Source organism: the organism of the source record quoted next, unplaced genomic scaffold, assembly GCF_019419815.1.
Source record: "Pyrus x bretschneideri cultivar Hongxiangsu unplaced genomic scaffold, Pyrus_bretschneideri_v1 Contig19, whole genome shotgun sequence".
NCBI classification, from domain to species: Eukaryota; Viridiplantae; Streptophyta; class Magnoliopsida; order Rosales; family Rosaceae; genus Pyrus; species Pyrus x bretschneideri.
This window is the reverse complement of record NW_025999490.1, coordinates 5,633,397-5,650,428: the sequence shown is the minus strand read 5'-3', so window position 1 is coordinate 5,650,428 and position 17,032 is coordinate 5,633,397. Positions and strand designations below refer to the sequence as shown.

General features: G+C 37.2%; 2 protein-coding genes across 10 annotated transcripts; one reads left to right on the top strand and one right to left on the bottom strand.

Moving 5' to 3' along the window:
• The first annotated feature begins 132 nt into the window (after positions 1-132).
• On the top strand, positions 133-7,401 carry LOC108868334. 9 transcript variants are annotated; one of them, XR_007257658.1, is made up of 6 exons: positions 133-538; positions 664-735; positions 845-947; positions 1,140-1,243; positions 1,322-2,092; positions 2,185-2,982. XR_007257658.1 is itself a non-coding variant. In XM_048582374.1 (5 exons), the coding sequence occupies exons 1-4, from the start codon at positions 671-673 to the stop codon at positions 1,519-1,521; spliced, it is 480 nt and encodes a 159-aa protein (XP_048438331.1). In that variant the 5' UTR covers positions 135-670; the 3' UTR covers positions 1,522-2,092; positions 2,185-2,982. The 9 variants fall into 9 exon arrangements, 1 of the variants encoding a protein (XP_048438331.1); XR_007257656.1 differs by having other exon boundaries at positions 837-947; XR_007257655.1 differs by having other exon boundaries at positions 133-735.
• A 61-nt stretch (positions 7,402-7,462) lies between these two features.
• Positions 7,463-16,459, bottom strand: LOC103944238. The gene is given in 18 exon segments (XM_018650592.2): positions 7,463-7,976; positions 8,082-8,232; positions 8,333-8,570; positions 8,731-8,941; positions 9,064-9,260; positions 9,405-9,512; positions 9,612-10,787; positions 10,790-10,940; positions 11,061-11,189; positions 11,287-11,434; positions 12,860-13,152; positions 13,258-13,408; positions 13,509-13,746; positions 13,907-13,976; positions 13,978-14,118; positions 14,241-14,437; positions 14,582-14,689; positions 14,789-16,459. Coding segments are annotated over 18 exon segments (5,601 nt in total). The 5' UTR covers positions 16,380-16,459; the 3' UTR covers positions 7,463-7,673.
• Between the last annotated feature and the right edge of the window lie 573 nt (positions 16,460-17,032).

Genomic DNA, 17,032 nt, shown 5'->3' with positions numbered 1-17,032 from the left:
TTGTGGACACAAATACCCCTCAGCCAAAAAAATTTCAAAGCAATAAAAAAGAATGCAGAAAATAAAGCAAGGGTAATTTTGTAAATTTATTTTTTAATAATATCTTGCCTTTTCAATCAGTCTACAGTCTTCCACCGCTTCATTCTAGCTCGGTGCCTTATGCTTCTGTCATTCTCTCTCTAAAAGATTCTGCCTTCTCTCTCTAAAAGTCCTCTCTCTCCTCCTTCGCCATACCCAAGCATTTCTCTGTCAGTTTGCTTTCCTCATTTAGCAGCTGCACTGCTGTTCTTCCTCTCCTCCTCCTTAATTCTTCCACTCCAAAAACTTCATTTCATCTTAACTTTTTCATACGGCAACGAAATCGCACAAGGTCGGAGCCTATAGATTCATATCAGAACCTTCTTCCATCTGATATGACACCCACACCTCAAAATCAACTGTGGTCAAAGATTGGAGCCTAGAACAATGACGGCTTTTGGCGGAGTTTTGCTGATTCCGCCCAATCCCACCGGAATTTGGTCTTGGCCCAAGAGAGAAAGTTGATCCTCTCCTGACGATCTTTCTACCTATACTTGAGTTCATTGAGTGAAACGAAAGTTAATTTTTTTTTATTTTTTGATTTGTGAGTTTGTGAGTTTTTTATTTTTTTTATTTTTTGTGCAGGTAAAGGATGAACCCAGAAGAGATATGTTTACTAAAGGACTTGATAGGAGCGCCCTTCATTGGGTTAGAGAGGTTTTTCTCTCTCTCTCTCTCTCACTCTCTCTCTCTCTCCTTCTCCAACTGTAAAAGGTTGTATGAAGATCGTCTTTTTTTACCTTTTCTTTGCTTTAAAGTGATACAGGCAGAAGGAATCACCACCCAATCAGTAAAAAAAAAAAAATGCAGAGCTTCAAAGCAGCGTCAACAAACCCAGAATTCTACTCCCACTCTTACTTCTATTTCAGGTCTCTCTCTCTCCCTTCTTCTTACTGTTTTTGTTTACGTTTTTTTCTTCTACTGGTTTTGTTTTAATGGCGTATGAGAAATGGGTTGTGCGTAAAAAAACATAAAGTCTTGAAATTTATGGGAGTATACAAATTTTTAGCAGTAAAAGATAAACCCAATTGCTCTGTTTTTTCTACGATGTGAAAAAACAGGAGAGACGACAGTGATTGGAACCAAACGCGTTTTACGGATCTTAGACAGCTTGAACAGTCTATTACCGCCTTCCCTCACAATGATGCTGTTGTTTTAAGCCCAAGTATCCTTTCTTTCTCTCTCTCTTTCTCTCATTTCTGTCTCTTTCCCTCTCTAACATATGGGTTTTAATCTGGTGTAGGCTCCATGTTCAGCTTAAAAGCTAACAATGTTGGCCGTGTACCTGATAGACTTGCACTACGGGACCTTGAACGTTGGCGGGTGTTTGGACATAGGATCAACTATAACCAGAGGAAGAAGGTGTATGGACATAGGACATCAGCAGCCATACATGTACTAGCAACAGAAAGGGACGATGACATCTGGAAACGGACAATTTGAGAAATAGCCAGCAGACTGACACTCATACGTATGTTGACACCGATGACAAAAACCTTGTATCACCATCTCTCTCTGTGGTCTCTGTTTCATGAGCATATGTGTTTGCTAGACTGCTACCATACTTTTTCATTGGAATCTTTCTATAGCCTTAGTGGAATTGAGAATCATTTGGAATTTGGAATTTTGGATTACCATCCATGTTGTTTCAAGCTTCAATCAATGTGTAGACGTTTGTTTGGTCAGTTGGGCTGATGGCTCGGCCCCTTTGCATTATAGTTCGAATCTCCCTCCCGTAAATTATAGTAATTTAGAATATCGCTTTGTTAGTTAAAACGATAGTTTCCAGAATGTTTTCAATTCAACTACTAGCTTAATAACATGGCCCATATCTAAGTTGATCTGCTTTAATCTGCATATTTTACTGTAAACTTTATTAAGCTTTCTAATTTTTATTGTCAGTGGATTAATGTGAGATACGATTTTGTTATAGCTTCATGGAGTGCAGAATGGAGCACTAATGGTAGTGGATTCCATATAGCAGGCAAAGGAAAGAACTACTGGTGACCAAAAGGTTAGAATATTTGGATTATTGATAAACGTGATTTTATTAGGAAGTAATTTTCAATCTTAAATGCTAATCCGATTAAACTAACTTATCTGCAGACACTACGTAGGCTGGCCCAGAACAGAGAAGCAGCAAGGAAGAGTCGCCTAAGGAAGAAGGTATACATCTTTACTTTCCATCAGCACGTATTTGAATGTCTTTTTTCTTTTTAATTTCATCGAGAGAGCTTTCCTATACCTTTTTAGGCTGTGACATCTTAGACTAATTATATAACGTCATGTGAGAGCGTTAAAACATATGGGATCACGTTATTTGTTTGGCGTGACACACTGGCATACCGGGGTGTAGATCTGTGACCCAGCTCTAAATCTTTTAGCTATGTTGGAACAAAATCTTTGTATCAACCCTGAAGATTCACTGCCAGGTCTATAAAAATTAGGTTTGTCTTAAATGCTTCTCAGCCTTCTCATTCTCTTTCAATAGCAAAGGCCTATTTTTTTGGCCTCCCTCCCCTTTTTCACTTCTCTTTTGGTTTAATTTTATGGATTTTTGGCATCTGATTTTGGTTTTTGATGTTTTCTCAGTGATTAACTTCTTTGGTGTTTATTTTTCGATGTTTTCTCAGTGGTACGGTGACTGCCAGAATTACTGGGTTTTCAATTTTATTAGAATCGATTTTTAAGTCGCCGGGTTTGTATTTTTTTGTGAGTTTTGTGATTTTCTTAGTGGCTTTAGTTCCTTTTTTGGTTTTTATCTGCTGTTGTAATGTTTTTGTAATAGAGGTGAGTAATTTACATTTTTTTTTTCAAGCATTTCTCTAACGAAGTAATAATTTTTTATGAATGTTGTGAGACTTCACTTTTATATAATCTAATGCATAAATGTGTTTGATGTTATTTTATGAATATGTTAAATGGGTTAAGATGCAGTCGTTCTTTACAGTGTATAAAAGATAGTTAGCTGTTGTTTTTTGTGTGTTTGGGGATTTTATTAGATTTGAAAAAGACGGAGACGAAATTAATTTCAAACAAATTAAAGAATGCAAAATTTTGGTTATTTGGTCATTGATTTATTAATTGGTAATGAGCTATACAACATTTTTATTTTAATTGTGAGAACAACTTCCGAATGACTTCCTTCAAAAGCTGTTTTACTGTACTATATGAAAATTTTGACCTGTATGTCACCGAAGCCAATACCTGAAATGGGCAAATTTCTTGGGCCAAACCTGTTTAAGTTGACTTTAATGTGCTGGAAGAAATGGAGGAATTTTACTGGCGCTTGGCTAAGTTGACTTGACTCAGCAGGATCAGGGCAATCTCAGAATTGGGCAATCTCAGAATTGTCAAACAAAACCTTTGACTTCCTAGTCTTAAATAGTTTTTGACTTGATATTAATTTGGTTCGCAGCCTGACCCAACCCAATTACATGTGAAAGGACAGGTCATAGCTCTAACAATTAGAGAGATATAGTGACTCTTGCTGCCTTCTTAATTCTCATTCTCCTATTGTGTACAATGCACTTGATCTTTTGTGTTATTTGATACTTTTTTTTAGTTGTTCTTGACAGCTTGCGTGATGCTTATTGAATAAAAAAGGTTTTCGATATACTGTGCTTTCACGTTTCAGCATCTTTCTGTTTTTGTTTTAAGGATTTTTGCACTAAAGGTGAGTGATTCTAAAATTAGGGAATTGTTAACATCAGTCTCCGAAAAAACAAAATTTTTCACTGGATATAATGTGATCAGTTCCTTTGACAAATACAGGTGTTTGAAAATTTTCAACTCTGCATGTTGTGAAAAAAAAAAAAAAAAAAAAAAGGTTTCGAAATACTATGCTTTCACGTTTCTGCATCATTTCCTTTCTGTTTTAAGGATTTCGGCACTAAAGGTGAGTGATCTAAAATTAGAGAATTGTTAACATCACATTTTAAGCATATTTTTTCGTTCTGTTTTTTAAGTTTGAATAAACTTTGGTATTCCTTTTAGCTTTTATCGTGTTTAAATTGAAGTCTTAATTTCGGTGGTTTGTTAATAATTAGTGTGTTATGTTGTTTTACTATGTGTTTTATGTGTTTGTTAATTATGGGAGTCTTCACAAGAAATGTTATGTATAAAGATATTTTGCTTTCATCAAATATATGATAAGGTTATATTCATTCTTTTAATTTTTAATTCACTTTTCAAATCCGCGTAGATAAATACATTTAAATTGTATAAGTTGCGTGTAGAACGTTGTAATTATAAAAAAAGCCTTCCCTGCGCAAGGAGGCTAGTATCTATATATAAAGCCAATGAAAAAGGTGAATAGTTATTTTGGTGTTACCAAACTTCAACAAAAATGTTTGGACAAAAATGCCGCCAAGATAAAAACTTCAAAGGCATCTCAAAATAATGCATCAAATAAGGTAGGGGACATTTTCATCATTTGAATAGTATTTTTTTAATAATTATTTTTTTGTGGTTTTTTATTTGTACCTTACAATAAGTTAGCAATAATGTGATTCAATTTCTCTATTTTTAAACACGTTCAAAACATCTTAAGAGACGTATAATGCCGGTTATAAAAAAAGTTATTCACACGCGGATAATAATGTGATTAAATTAGTTGTCAAGTGATTGTTTTTTTTTAACAAATGATATTATCGACACTAATGGGGAGGAGAGTGGGCTTAGCCTCACAATAAGTTAGCAATAATGTGATTTAATCAGTTGTTTATTAAATATTATTTTCTCTATTTTAAACACGTACAAAACATCTTAAGAGGCGTGGTTATAAAAATTAAAAAAAAAAAAAAATCATTCTCATGCGGATAATAATGTGATTAAATTAGTTGTCAAATGATTTTTTTTTTTTTTAACAAACGATATTATCTATACTAAGAGGGAGGGAGTGAGTTTAGCTTCACAATGGGCTAGCAATAATGTGATTCAATAAGTTGTTTATTAAATATTATTTTCTTTATTTTTAAACATGTTCAAAACATCTTTAGAGGCTTGTAATGCCGGTTATAAAAAAAGGTTTTTTGCACGCGGATAGTAGTGTGATTAAATTACATTAAATTAGTTGTCAAATGGTTTTTTTTTTTATCAAACGATATTATCTACATTAAGGGGGAGGTGGTGGGTTTAGTCTCATAATAGGCTAACAATAATGTGATTCAATAAGTTGTTTATTAAATTTTTTTTTTCTCTATTTTTAAACACGTTCAAAACATCTTAAGAGGCGTGTAATGCTGGTTACAAAAAAAAAGGTCTTTTGCATGCGGATAATAACGTGATTAAATTAGTTGTCAAATGATTTTTTTTTTTTTTTAACAAATGATATTATCTACACTAAGGGTAGGGGGTGGGCTTACTTCACAATGAGTTATCAATAATGTGATTTAATCAATTGTTTATTAAATATTATTTTCTCTATTCTTAATGTAAATTCTATAGAGATCGATTTTATTATGTGAATTCAGTTGCTTTAATTGGTTTATGGAGAGTTTCTTCTAACATGATCTACGATTATTCATTTATTTCAAATATTTGACATTCCTTTTGTCAATTTACAAATATAAATACATTTAAAATGTATAAGTTACGCGTAGCATGCCGCAATTCAAAAAATATCTCACTCGTGTGCACGAAGGCTAGTAAAATAATATGAGAATATGTGGGTTACTCCGTTTCAATGTTACAGCTTCGGATTAGAGAAGTAAATAGCATGCACTTAGCATTTGAAACATCATGTGTGTACTTACAAATGCAATAAGGCTCAAGTGTTCCTTTGATCGAAAGCCAGTGTTCCTTCTGCCACTTACAATCTCTGGCAGCAATACCCGAAAGCTATAAACATCCCACTCTACTGAAAACAGACCTTCTATTGCATATTCAGGTGATATATAACCCTCGCAGTATGAATATAGTGATTAGATCAATAAAGCTTTTTAACATGAGATAAATACCGGAACTATTATTAGGACTGAAGAATCCCAATTCGAAAACCTGGCCGGGAGAGACAAGAGTTTGTCCCTCAGAAAATGGTTGTGCAGGACTTATCTCGTAAACTGCGGCACAATGGTGCCGTGACAGAAGAAGCAAGCTGAAGAAGAATAGGAAGAACATGGAAGAATTCAAAGCATTAACACTACTTTTGGTTCTAATTTGCATCTGAATGATTAAAAATTCCTTGAAAAGCTGTAAGATCCCACATCACCCAAAGGAGTGATCCTTATATATATATATATATATATTCTCATCCCTACCTAGCACAAGGTCTTTTGGGAGCTCACTAGCTTTGGGTTCTGTCGGAACTCCGAACTTAAGCGAGTAGCACGCGAGAGCACTCCCATGATGGGTGACCTACTAGGAAGTTCTCGTCTGAGTTCTCAGAAACAAAACCGTGAGGGCGTGGTCGGGATCCAAAGTAGATAATATCGTGTTACGGTGGAGTCGAACCCGGGTTGTGATGGGGGCTCAGACCGAGATGTGACAAAAGCAATGCGAACGAACATTGAAATACTATTTTGTGCTAAAATTGAGTATGTGGATGATTCACATTTCAAACATAGGTGTCCCTGTTTCAGGGTGCCTAATTCATGAACGATGAACGGGACAAGATATATTGTGTAGATCATTACCGGTGAGATGATGTGTTTGTACTGCTGCTTAAAGCCTTAAAGGTTGTTTTCTGAGAATTAAAATGCTTTTATTTGTGGGTTTTTTTTTTCTTAGTTCCAAATTTTACATCTTGAAAATTTTATTTTACTATCCGCCTTGATCAAAATTGTTACAAAAACAAGTCTAGGCAGTGTCATCACTTTGTTTGTCCATCCATATCATGCTATGTGTGATTTCCATGCATGATCCATTCGTAATTTTAGTAGCAAATAATGATGTAGAACAAATGGCAGACTAGATTGAAGAGGAAATGGACCATTGGAAGATAAACGTATGCAGCGGAAATTTGCAGATCGGTGTCCGAGCTTTGATTTGGGCTCGTGATACCTTTTCGGAAAGAAAGCGACGCTACAAGTCCAACTCACTTCTTTGCTATGAAGTACGGTGGCTTTTGGTGATCCGGGATTGTTTCAGCCTCCAAAACGGCGTTTAAAGTTTCGTATGAAAAATCAGACCTTGTTTCTCCATCCTATTAGTGTTTAATTAATGTTATTTTAATTTCTAGAAGTCCTTTGAGTTGCTCCAAACGTTTGTAAACTTTATTTAAGTCATCTAGATGTAATCATTTGGGCATTCAAGAATTAATCAAACACAACCTTTCGGGATTTCTCTCGATTTTTTGGTGAATTCAAAGTTTGTTCTCCAAAGTATTACGTTGGTAACCCATTCATCACGTTGTGCTGCGTCAAATAAGATTAAGAAGAAAGAATTCATTGAACAAAATGTTTCGATTATCTGTCACCTCAGTCTACCATTGAAATTGTGAAATTGTTTGAGGATAATAATCCATCGCCGTGTACTAAATAGCAGATTTTGCGGTCTACAAGCTGCAGAACTTTTACAGGTGCAATAACCCTACTTATACTTACACGTGCAATCACCAAAATCCATTGCATTGTGATGTAACAACGTTCTATTGCTTACCGACCTTCGATCACGGTTATGGTATCTTCATTTGCAGATGAAATATTGTCATATTTGGGTTGAGGATTAGAGACAGAGATTCGGAAATAAGAAAATATAGGCTGCTTAGGTAGTGGAAGATCCGTCTCACTACTTAGTGTGAAAACTACGTCCGGCATGGTTGGCCTATCTTCAGACTTGTCCTGCACGCAAAGGAGTCCGATGTGCATGCATCTCATTACTTCTGAGGACGAATATGAATCCACCAATACTTCATCTAGCAAGTCCAGTCCCCTGCCTTCATTCCATAAGTGCCAAACCTGACAAAACTCATATTGTAAATGTTGCCTACAATTGTTAGAATCTGCTATATTTAGCATCTTAAAAACACAAATCCAAATGAAGATTTTGAGTGATTAGCTTACATGAGCTAAGAATCCGTGCTGTTCCTCGTTGCAATAGAAGCTAGTATTCTTTTTGTTGGCGATAATCTCCAATAGCAAGACGCCAAAGCTATAGACATCAGATTTTTCAGAAAATATCCCACCCATGGCATACTCTGGAGACATATAACCACTGCAAAAGCAATTCGTTTGTATTAATAACTGGACAAAAATGTCTTCTCTGTTTCTGGTCTTAAGAAAAATGCCAATAATAGGAAAAGAATGATGCTTACCGTGTTCCCACAACCTTGTGAGTATTTGCTAGACTCTGTGTCGCTTCAACGATTCGTGCCAATCCAAAATCTGAAATTTTTGGGTTCATATTCTCATCCAGGAGAATGTTACTAACCTTCAAATCTCTATGGATTACCTTCAAACGGGAATCGTGGTGGAGATAAAGAAGTCCCCTAGCAACTCCCTGGATAATATTGAAGCGTGTAGCCCAATCAAGCTCTTCTCTGCGCTTAGGATCTAATCAATAAATCCATATAAATGTAAGCAATAACAGTAACAGAATCATAAGTAGTGGGGGATTACAAAGAGCTAAGGGATTGCCAATTACGGTAACAAAGGAACAATATGTAACAATGAGAAATTTCATAGAAACATGAAAAGTGGCAGTGAAACTAACCAAATAGAAGAGTATCCAAGCTTCTGTTCGGCATGAATTCATAAATCAGTAACTTTTCATCGTCTTTGATGCAGCAGCCCATGATCCTAACAAGATTCTTGTGTTGGAGTTTGGAGATCAACAGCATCTCATTCTTGAACTCCTCCATGCCTTGCCCCGAGCTACTGGATAGTCTTTTTACTGCTATTTCCTTCCCTTCTTCTAGCTTACCCTACAAATATAAATTAAACATTCAACTCATGCCTGTAACTTGTAGTTGTAGGCTTCTAGCCGGTGTTCAAAACACTATAATTTCCTTTAGAATTTGAAATGAATAAACAAGTATATAGTCACCTTGTAAACAGGGCCGAAACCTCCTTCCCCGAGTTTGTTCGTGGTGCTGAAATTATTTGTAGCAGTTAATATGCTGTCAAAGTCGTAGATGAATAGCTCCGATGGATCATGTTTTCTTATGTATTCTTGAAGATTGTCACCTGAATTATCACTTGTATGATACAACCGCATTAACTTTGTTTTTCCTTTCATGTTCCCTATTTCAAAAATATAGCAATCACAACAAGGTTATTGAGTAATGGATATCAATCAGTAAATATGTTCTTGTGATGTTATGCATGGAAGTTATATACTAATTTGAACAATGCATCAGCTGCTATCACTCTATGTTATTCTCTTACTGGTTTTAATGGAACGCAGTCTCTGCACGCTAAATGCTATGGCACTCAAGATACTGATAAAACCAACAGCAGTGACGCTGACAATTAGCTTTACTGGCTTTCCTTCATCTGAAAAAATGAATTTATGAATTGCAATGAGTAAAGTATGAGGCAGAAAATAAAAGATACTTATTATAATTCTGCAGGAAACAATTCTTGTTTGTTTACCTAATGCTCCGTGTGCTAGGCGAATATAAAGATCGTTCCCACCAGAGGAAAATTCTTGTATATCAATAAGGTCACTGGACCAGACCAAACACCCTATATTATTAACTTGCGCATAAGCCTGACAAGAACAATTATTTAGGCATCGTATCTTGCACTCGTCAGTCCCCAGTTTTTCGATAAGCTCATGGAAATCTGGTAGCCTTAATCCCGCCATCTTCCAAAACACATCTTCTTTGCCTCCCGAAGCAAATGACCTGCTTGTGTTACTCTGTTCACAAAACAATTCGGTGTGCCTAACACACCCCCCAGTCCAGTTTCCATTGCTCCATTCCTCATTTGATTTCGGTACGAACCCTTTCAAACACTCGCAATTTGGGTTTGGAGATTCAGAACCTTTGCAGACACCGTTAACTCCACATGTTCCATAAATTTCACATGGATTCACCAGTGCCTCCCAGCTTAGCCACCAGTTGCTGCCATTGTCCGAAAGCTTAAGACTCAGTACTCCGTCTGAAGAGATGCCAATATATGAAAGGGTAGTGTCAAAAAACCTATAAGAAAAATATTTTGTTCCCAGGTTCACATCATCATTTAGAGTGAATCCACTTAGATACTGACTATCCATATCCGGTACCCCGATGAACATGGATTTATCCCATGCCCCACTTCTCAAGTAGGGTTTTGATTCATTAATCCAAACGAACAGTTGTGATGGAACCTGCCGTGAAAGTCCAACCAAGAACCAGCCAGCTGATGGATCACTCTCACTTTTCCAGGCTTTCAAGAAACTACGCCTTCCGGATTTACTATCGAATCCCAGCTGCATAGTTGGTAGAAGTGTGTCACTAGGATAATCAAAACTCTGCCACAAAGGATCAGCTCCTACATCATCATCTTTTACGACAAAGTTTCCGGTGTCCAAAAGCTCTGCAGCTGAACCATTAGATGGCACCGAAATGTTTGTTGACCAAAGAGAATACTGCTTCCCATCTACAAGCTCCAGATTCCCATTGCTAATAATTGTCAAATTAGCCAAGGTATCTGAAGCTGCAATAGGATTTTCTCTGTTGGCAACCCATACAACTTTACGCGGAGATATGTTCGTGTGCCATATCCCCACGTACTTGTTAACCGAACCATTCGGAGTGAAGAACCCCAATTCGAATATGCGGCTGGGGAGACAAGGGTTTGTGTCTGTGAAAATGGTTGCGACGGAGTTATTTTATAAACTTCAGCACAATTATGCTGTGACAGAAGCAAGCTGAAGAAGATTAGGAAGAACATGGTGGAACCGAAAATACTGTTTCGTTTCCAAACACCATTTGAATTCTAATACGTTTTCTAGAAAAAGAAAGGTGAAGAGTATCTGGGAAAAAAAAACAAAAAAAAAAAAAAATGAAATCGTTGGGAGAAATTGACTTTTCAATTTTGTTACAAGGAAAAGTCTACCATTGCTCTCAAAGTCAAAGGCAGAAAACTTTGAAAAATCAGATATAGTTCGTTGTAGATGTTTGACATTTCACTGAAAACGTAGTCCACTATCTTTGCATATACAATAGTATGGGAATATGCGGGAGACTGAAAACATTCCAACGTGTCGTTCCAATGTTACAGCCACGGATTAGAGAAGTAAATAGCGTGCACTGAGCATTTGAAACATTTTGTGTGTACTTACAAATGCAATAGGTCTCAAGTGTTCCTTTGATCGAAAGCTAGTGTTCCTTCTGCCGCTTACAATCTCTGGCAGCAATACCTGAAAGCTATAAACATCCCACTTTACTGAAAACAGACCTTCTATTGCATATTCAGGTGATATATAACCCCTGCAGTATGAATATAGTGATTAGATCTATAAAGCTTTTAACATGAGATAAATACCGGAACTATTATTAGGACTGAAGAATCCCAATTCGAAAACCTGGCCGGGAGAGACAAGAGTTTGTCCCTCAGATAGTGGTTGTGCAGGACTTATCTCGTGAACTGCGGCACAATGGTGCCGTGACAGAAGAAGCAAGCTGAAGAAGAATAGGAAGATGGAGGAATTCAAAGCATTAACTCTACTTTCGGTTCTACTTTGCATCAGAATAATTAAAATTCCCTGGAAAGAAATACGAACGAACATTGAGATACTGTTTTGGGCTAAAATTGAGTATGTGGTGATTCACATTTCAAACATAGGTGTCCCTGTTTCAAGCATATCGGTAAACTTCAACCAATGCTGTCAAAGTGATGCACAAGACTTCGATATATATTTTGGCTCCTTCTGTACATATCTAACGGTTCATTGCTACGATTAGTTTCTCGCCTCACGTGGTGAACTGAGAGCAGTTGGATCTCCTGCAGACTGAAATTATCATATGCATATGTAGTCTTTTTTTTTGGTAAATATGATTGTTGGGGTGCCTAATTCATGAACGATGAACGGGACAAGATATATTGTGTAGATCATTACTGGTGAGACGATGTGTTTGTACTGCTGCTTAAGGCCTTAAAGGTTGTTTTCTGAGAATTAAAATGCTTTTATTTGTGGGGCTTTTTTTTTTCATAGTTTCAAATTTTACATCTTGAAAATTTTATTTTACCATCCGCCTTGATCAAAATTGTTACAAAAACAAGTCTAAGGCGATCTGCACCGTGGGCAGTGTCATCACTTTGTTTGTCCATCCATATCATGCTATGTGTGATTTCCATGCATGATCCATTCGAAGTTTTAGTAGAAAATAATGATGTAGAACAAATGGCAGACTAGATTGAAGAGGAAAGTGACCATTGGAAGATAAAAGGACGCAACGGAAATTTGCAGATTCGATGTTCAAGTTCCGATTTGGGCCCGTGATACCTTTTCAGAAAGGAAACGACGCTACAAGTCCAACTCACTTCTTTGCTGTGAAGTACAGTGGCTTTAGGTGATCTGGGATTGTTTCAGCCTCCAAAACGGCATTTAAAGTTTCATATTAAAAATCAGACCTTGTTTCTCCATCCTATTAGTGTTTAGTTAATGTTATTTTAATTTCTAGAAGTCCTTTGAGTTGCTCCAAACGTTTGTAAACTTTATTTGTGTCATCTAGATGTAATCATTTGGGCATTCGAGAATTAATCAAACCATTGAAATTGTGAAATTGTTTGAGGATAATAAACCGTTGCCGTGTACTAAATAGCATTTTACACGTGCAATAACCCTACTTATACGTGCACGTGCAATCACTAAAATCCATTGCATTGTGATGTAACAACGTTCTATTGCTTACCGACCTTCGATCACGGTTATGGTATCTTCATTTGCAGATGAAATATTGTAATATTTGGGTTGAGGATTAGAGACTCGGAAATAAGAAAATATAGGCTGCTTAGGTAGTGGAAGATCCGTCTCACTACCTAGTGTGAAAACTACGTCCGGCATGGTAGGCCTATCTTCAGACTTGTCCTGCACGCAAAGGAGTCCGATGTGCATGCATCTCATTACTTCTGAGGACGAATATGAATCCACCAATACTTCATCTAGCAAGTCCAGTCCCCTGCCTTCATTCCATAAGTGCCAAACCTGACAAAAGTCATATTGTAAATGTTGCCTACAATTGTTAGAATCTGCTATATTTAGCATCTTAAAAACACAAATCCAAATGAAGATTTTGAGTGATTAGCTTACATGAGCTAAGAATCCGTGCTGTTCCTCGTTGCAATAGAAGCTAGTATTCTTTTTGTTGGCGATAATCTCCAATAGCAAGACGCCAAAGCTATAGACATCAGATTTTTCAGAAAATATCCCACCCATGGCATACTCTGGAGACATATAACCACTGCAAAAGCAATTCGTTTGTATTAATAACTGGACAAAAATGTCTTCTCTGTTTCTGGTCATAAGAAAAATGCCAATAATAGGAAAAGAATGATGCTTACCGTGTTCCCACAACCTTGTGAGTATTTGCTAGACTCTGTGTCGCTTCAACAATTCGTGCCAATCCAAAATCTGAAATTTTTGGGTTCATATTCTCATCCAGGAGAATGTTACTAACCTTCAAATCTCTATGGATTACCTTCAAACGGGAATCGTGGTGGAGATAAAGAAGTCCCCTAGCAACTCCCTGGATAATATTGAAGCGTGTAGCCCAATCAAGCTCTTCTCTGCGCTTAGGATCTAATCAATAAATCAATAAAAATGTAAGCAATAACAGTAGCAAAATCATAAGTAGTGGGGGATTTCAAAGAGCTAAGGGATTGCCAATTATGGTAACAAAAGAACAAAATGTAACAATGAGAAATTTCATTGAAACATGAAAAGTGGCAGTGAAACTAACCAAATAGAAGAGTATCCAAGCTTCTGTTCGGCATGAATTCATAAATCAGTAACTTTTCATCGTCTTTGACAGCAGCAGCCCATGATCCTAACAAGATTCTTGTGTTGGAGTTTGGAGATCAACAGCATCTCATTCTTGAACTCCTCCATGCCTTGCCCCGAGCTACTGGATAGTCTTTTTACTGCTATTTCCTTCCCTTCTTCTAGCTTACCCTACAAATATAAATTAAACATTCGATTCATGTCTGTAACTTGTAGTTGTAGGCTTCTAGCCGGTATTGAAAACACTATAATTTCCTTTAGAAATTGAAATGAATAAACAAGTGTATAGTCACCTTGTAAACAGGGCCGAAACCTCCTTCCCCGAGTTTGTTCGTGGTGCTGAAATTGTCTGTAGCAGTTAATATGCTGTCAAAGTCATAGATGAATAGCTCCGACGGATCATGTTTCCTTATGTATTCTTGAAGATTGTCACCTGACTTATCACTTGTATGATTCAACTGCATTAACTTTGTTTTTCCTTTCATGTTCCCTGTTTCAAAAATATAGCAATCACAACAAGGTTATCGAGTAATGGATATCAATCAGTAAATATGTTCTTGTGAAGTTATGCATGGAAGTTATATACTAATTTGAACAACGCATCAGCTGCTATCACTCTATGTTATTCTCTTACCGGTTTTAATAGAACGCAGTCTCTGCACGCCAAATGCTATGGCACTCAAGATACTGATAAAACCAACAGCAGTGACGCTGGCAATTAGCTTTACTGGTTTTCCTTCATCTGAAAAAATGAATTTATCAATTGCAATGAGTAAAGTATGAGGCAGAAAATAAAAGATACTTATTATAATTCTGCAGGAAACAATTCTTGTTTGTTTACCTAATGCTCCGTGTGCTAGGCGAATATAAAGATCGTTCCCGCCAGAGGAAAACTCTTGTATATCAATAAGGTCACTGGACCAGACCAAACACCCTATATTATTAACTTGCGCATAAGCCTGACAAGAACAATTATTTAGGCATCGTATCTTGCACTCGTCAGCCCCCAGTTTTTCGATAAGCTCATGGAAATCTGGTAGCCTTAATCCCACCATCTTCCAAAACACATCTTCTTTGCCTCCCGAAGCAAATGACCTGCTTGTGTTACTCTGTTCACAAAACAATTCGGTGTGCCTAACACACCCTCCAGTCCAGTTTCCATTGCTCCATTCCTCATTTGATTTCGGTACAAACCCTTTCAAACACTCGCAATTTGGGTTTGGAGATTCAGAACCTTTGCAGACACCGTAAACTCCACATGTTCCATAAATTTCACATGGATTCACCAGTGCCTCCCAGCTTAGCCACCAGTTGCTGCCATTGTCCGAAACCTTAAGACTCAGTACTCCGTCTGAAGAGATGCCAATGTATGAAAGGGTATTGTCAAAAAACCTATAAGAAAAATATTTTGTTCCCTGGTTCACATCATCATTTAGAGTGAATCCACTTAGATATTGACTATCCATATCCGGCACCCCGATGAACCTGGATTTATCCCATGCCCCACTTCTCCAGTAGGGTTTTGATTCATTAATCCAAACGAACAGTTGTGATGGAACCTGCCGTGAAAGTCCAACCAAGAACCAGCCAGCTGATGGATTATTCTCACTTTTCCAGGCTTTCAAGAAACTGCGCTTTCCGGATTTACTATCGAATCCCAGCTGCATAGTTGGTAGAAGTGTGTCACTAGGATAATCAAAACTCTGCCACAATGGATCAGCTCCTACATCATCATCTTTTACGACAAAGTTTCCGCTGTCCAAAAGCTCTGCAGCTGAACCATTAGATGGCACCGAAATATTTGTTGCCCAAAGAGAATTTTGCTTCCCATCTACAAGCTCCAGATTCCCATTGCTACTAATTGTCAAATTAGCCAAGGTATCTGAAGCTGCAATCGGATTTTCTCTGTTGGCAACCCATACAACTTTACGCAGAGATATGTTCGTGTGCCATATCCCCACGTACTTGTTAACCGAACCATTCGGAGTGAAGAACCCCAATTCGAAAATGCGGCTGGGGGAGACAAGGGTTTGTGTCTGTGAAAATGGCTGCGACGGAGTTATTTTATAAACTTCAGCACAATTATGCTGTGACAGAAGCAAGCTGAAGAAGATTAGGAAGAACATGGTGGAACCGAAAATACTACCAATGGTTTCGCTTCCAAACCCCATTTGAATTCTAATACGTTTTCTAGAAATAGAAAGGTGAAGAGTATGTGGGTAAAAAAAATAAAAAAAAAAAGAAATCGTTGGGAGAAAATGACTTTTCAATTTTGTTATAAGGAAAATTTTACCATTGCTCTCAAAGTCAAAGGCAGAAAACTTTGAAACATCAGATATAGTTCGTTGTAGATGTTTGACATTTGACTGAAAACTTAGTCCACTATCTTTGCATATACAATAGTATGGGAATACGCGGGTGACTGAAAACATTCCAAAGTGTCGTTCCAATGTTACAGCTACGGATTAGAGAAGTAAATAGCGTGCACTGAGCATTTGAAACATCATGTGTGTACTTACGAATGCAATAAGGCTCAAGTATTCCTTTGATGGAAAGCTAGTGTTCCTTCTGCCGCTTACAATCTCTGGCAGCAATACCCGAAAGCTATAAACATCCCACTTTACTGAAAACAGACCTCTATTGCATATTCAGGTGATATATAACCCCTGCAGTACGAATATAGTGATTATATATATAAAGCTTTTAACATGAGATAAATACCGGAACTATTATTAGGACTGAAGAATCCCAATTCGAAAGCCTGGCGGGAGAGACAAGAGTTTGTCCCTCTGATTATGGTTGTGCAAGACTTATCTCGTAAACTGCGGCACAATGGTGCCGTGACAGAAGAAGCAAGCTGAAGAAGAATAGGAAGAACATGGAGGAATTCAAAGCATTAACACTACTTTTGTTGTGCTTTGGCTGGTCAGTGCAAAACTATATTCAGATTATCTCACCAAAATACAAACACACAGTTGAACAGTTTAAAGAACAAGAAATAAAGACACCAAGAGAATTACGAGGTTTGGCAAAATCCTGCCTACGTCTCTGAAGAGATATTGCTCTTCACTAAGAGAATAACTAG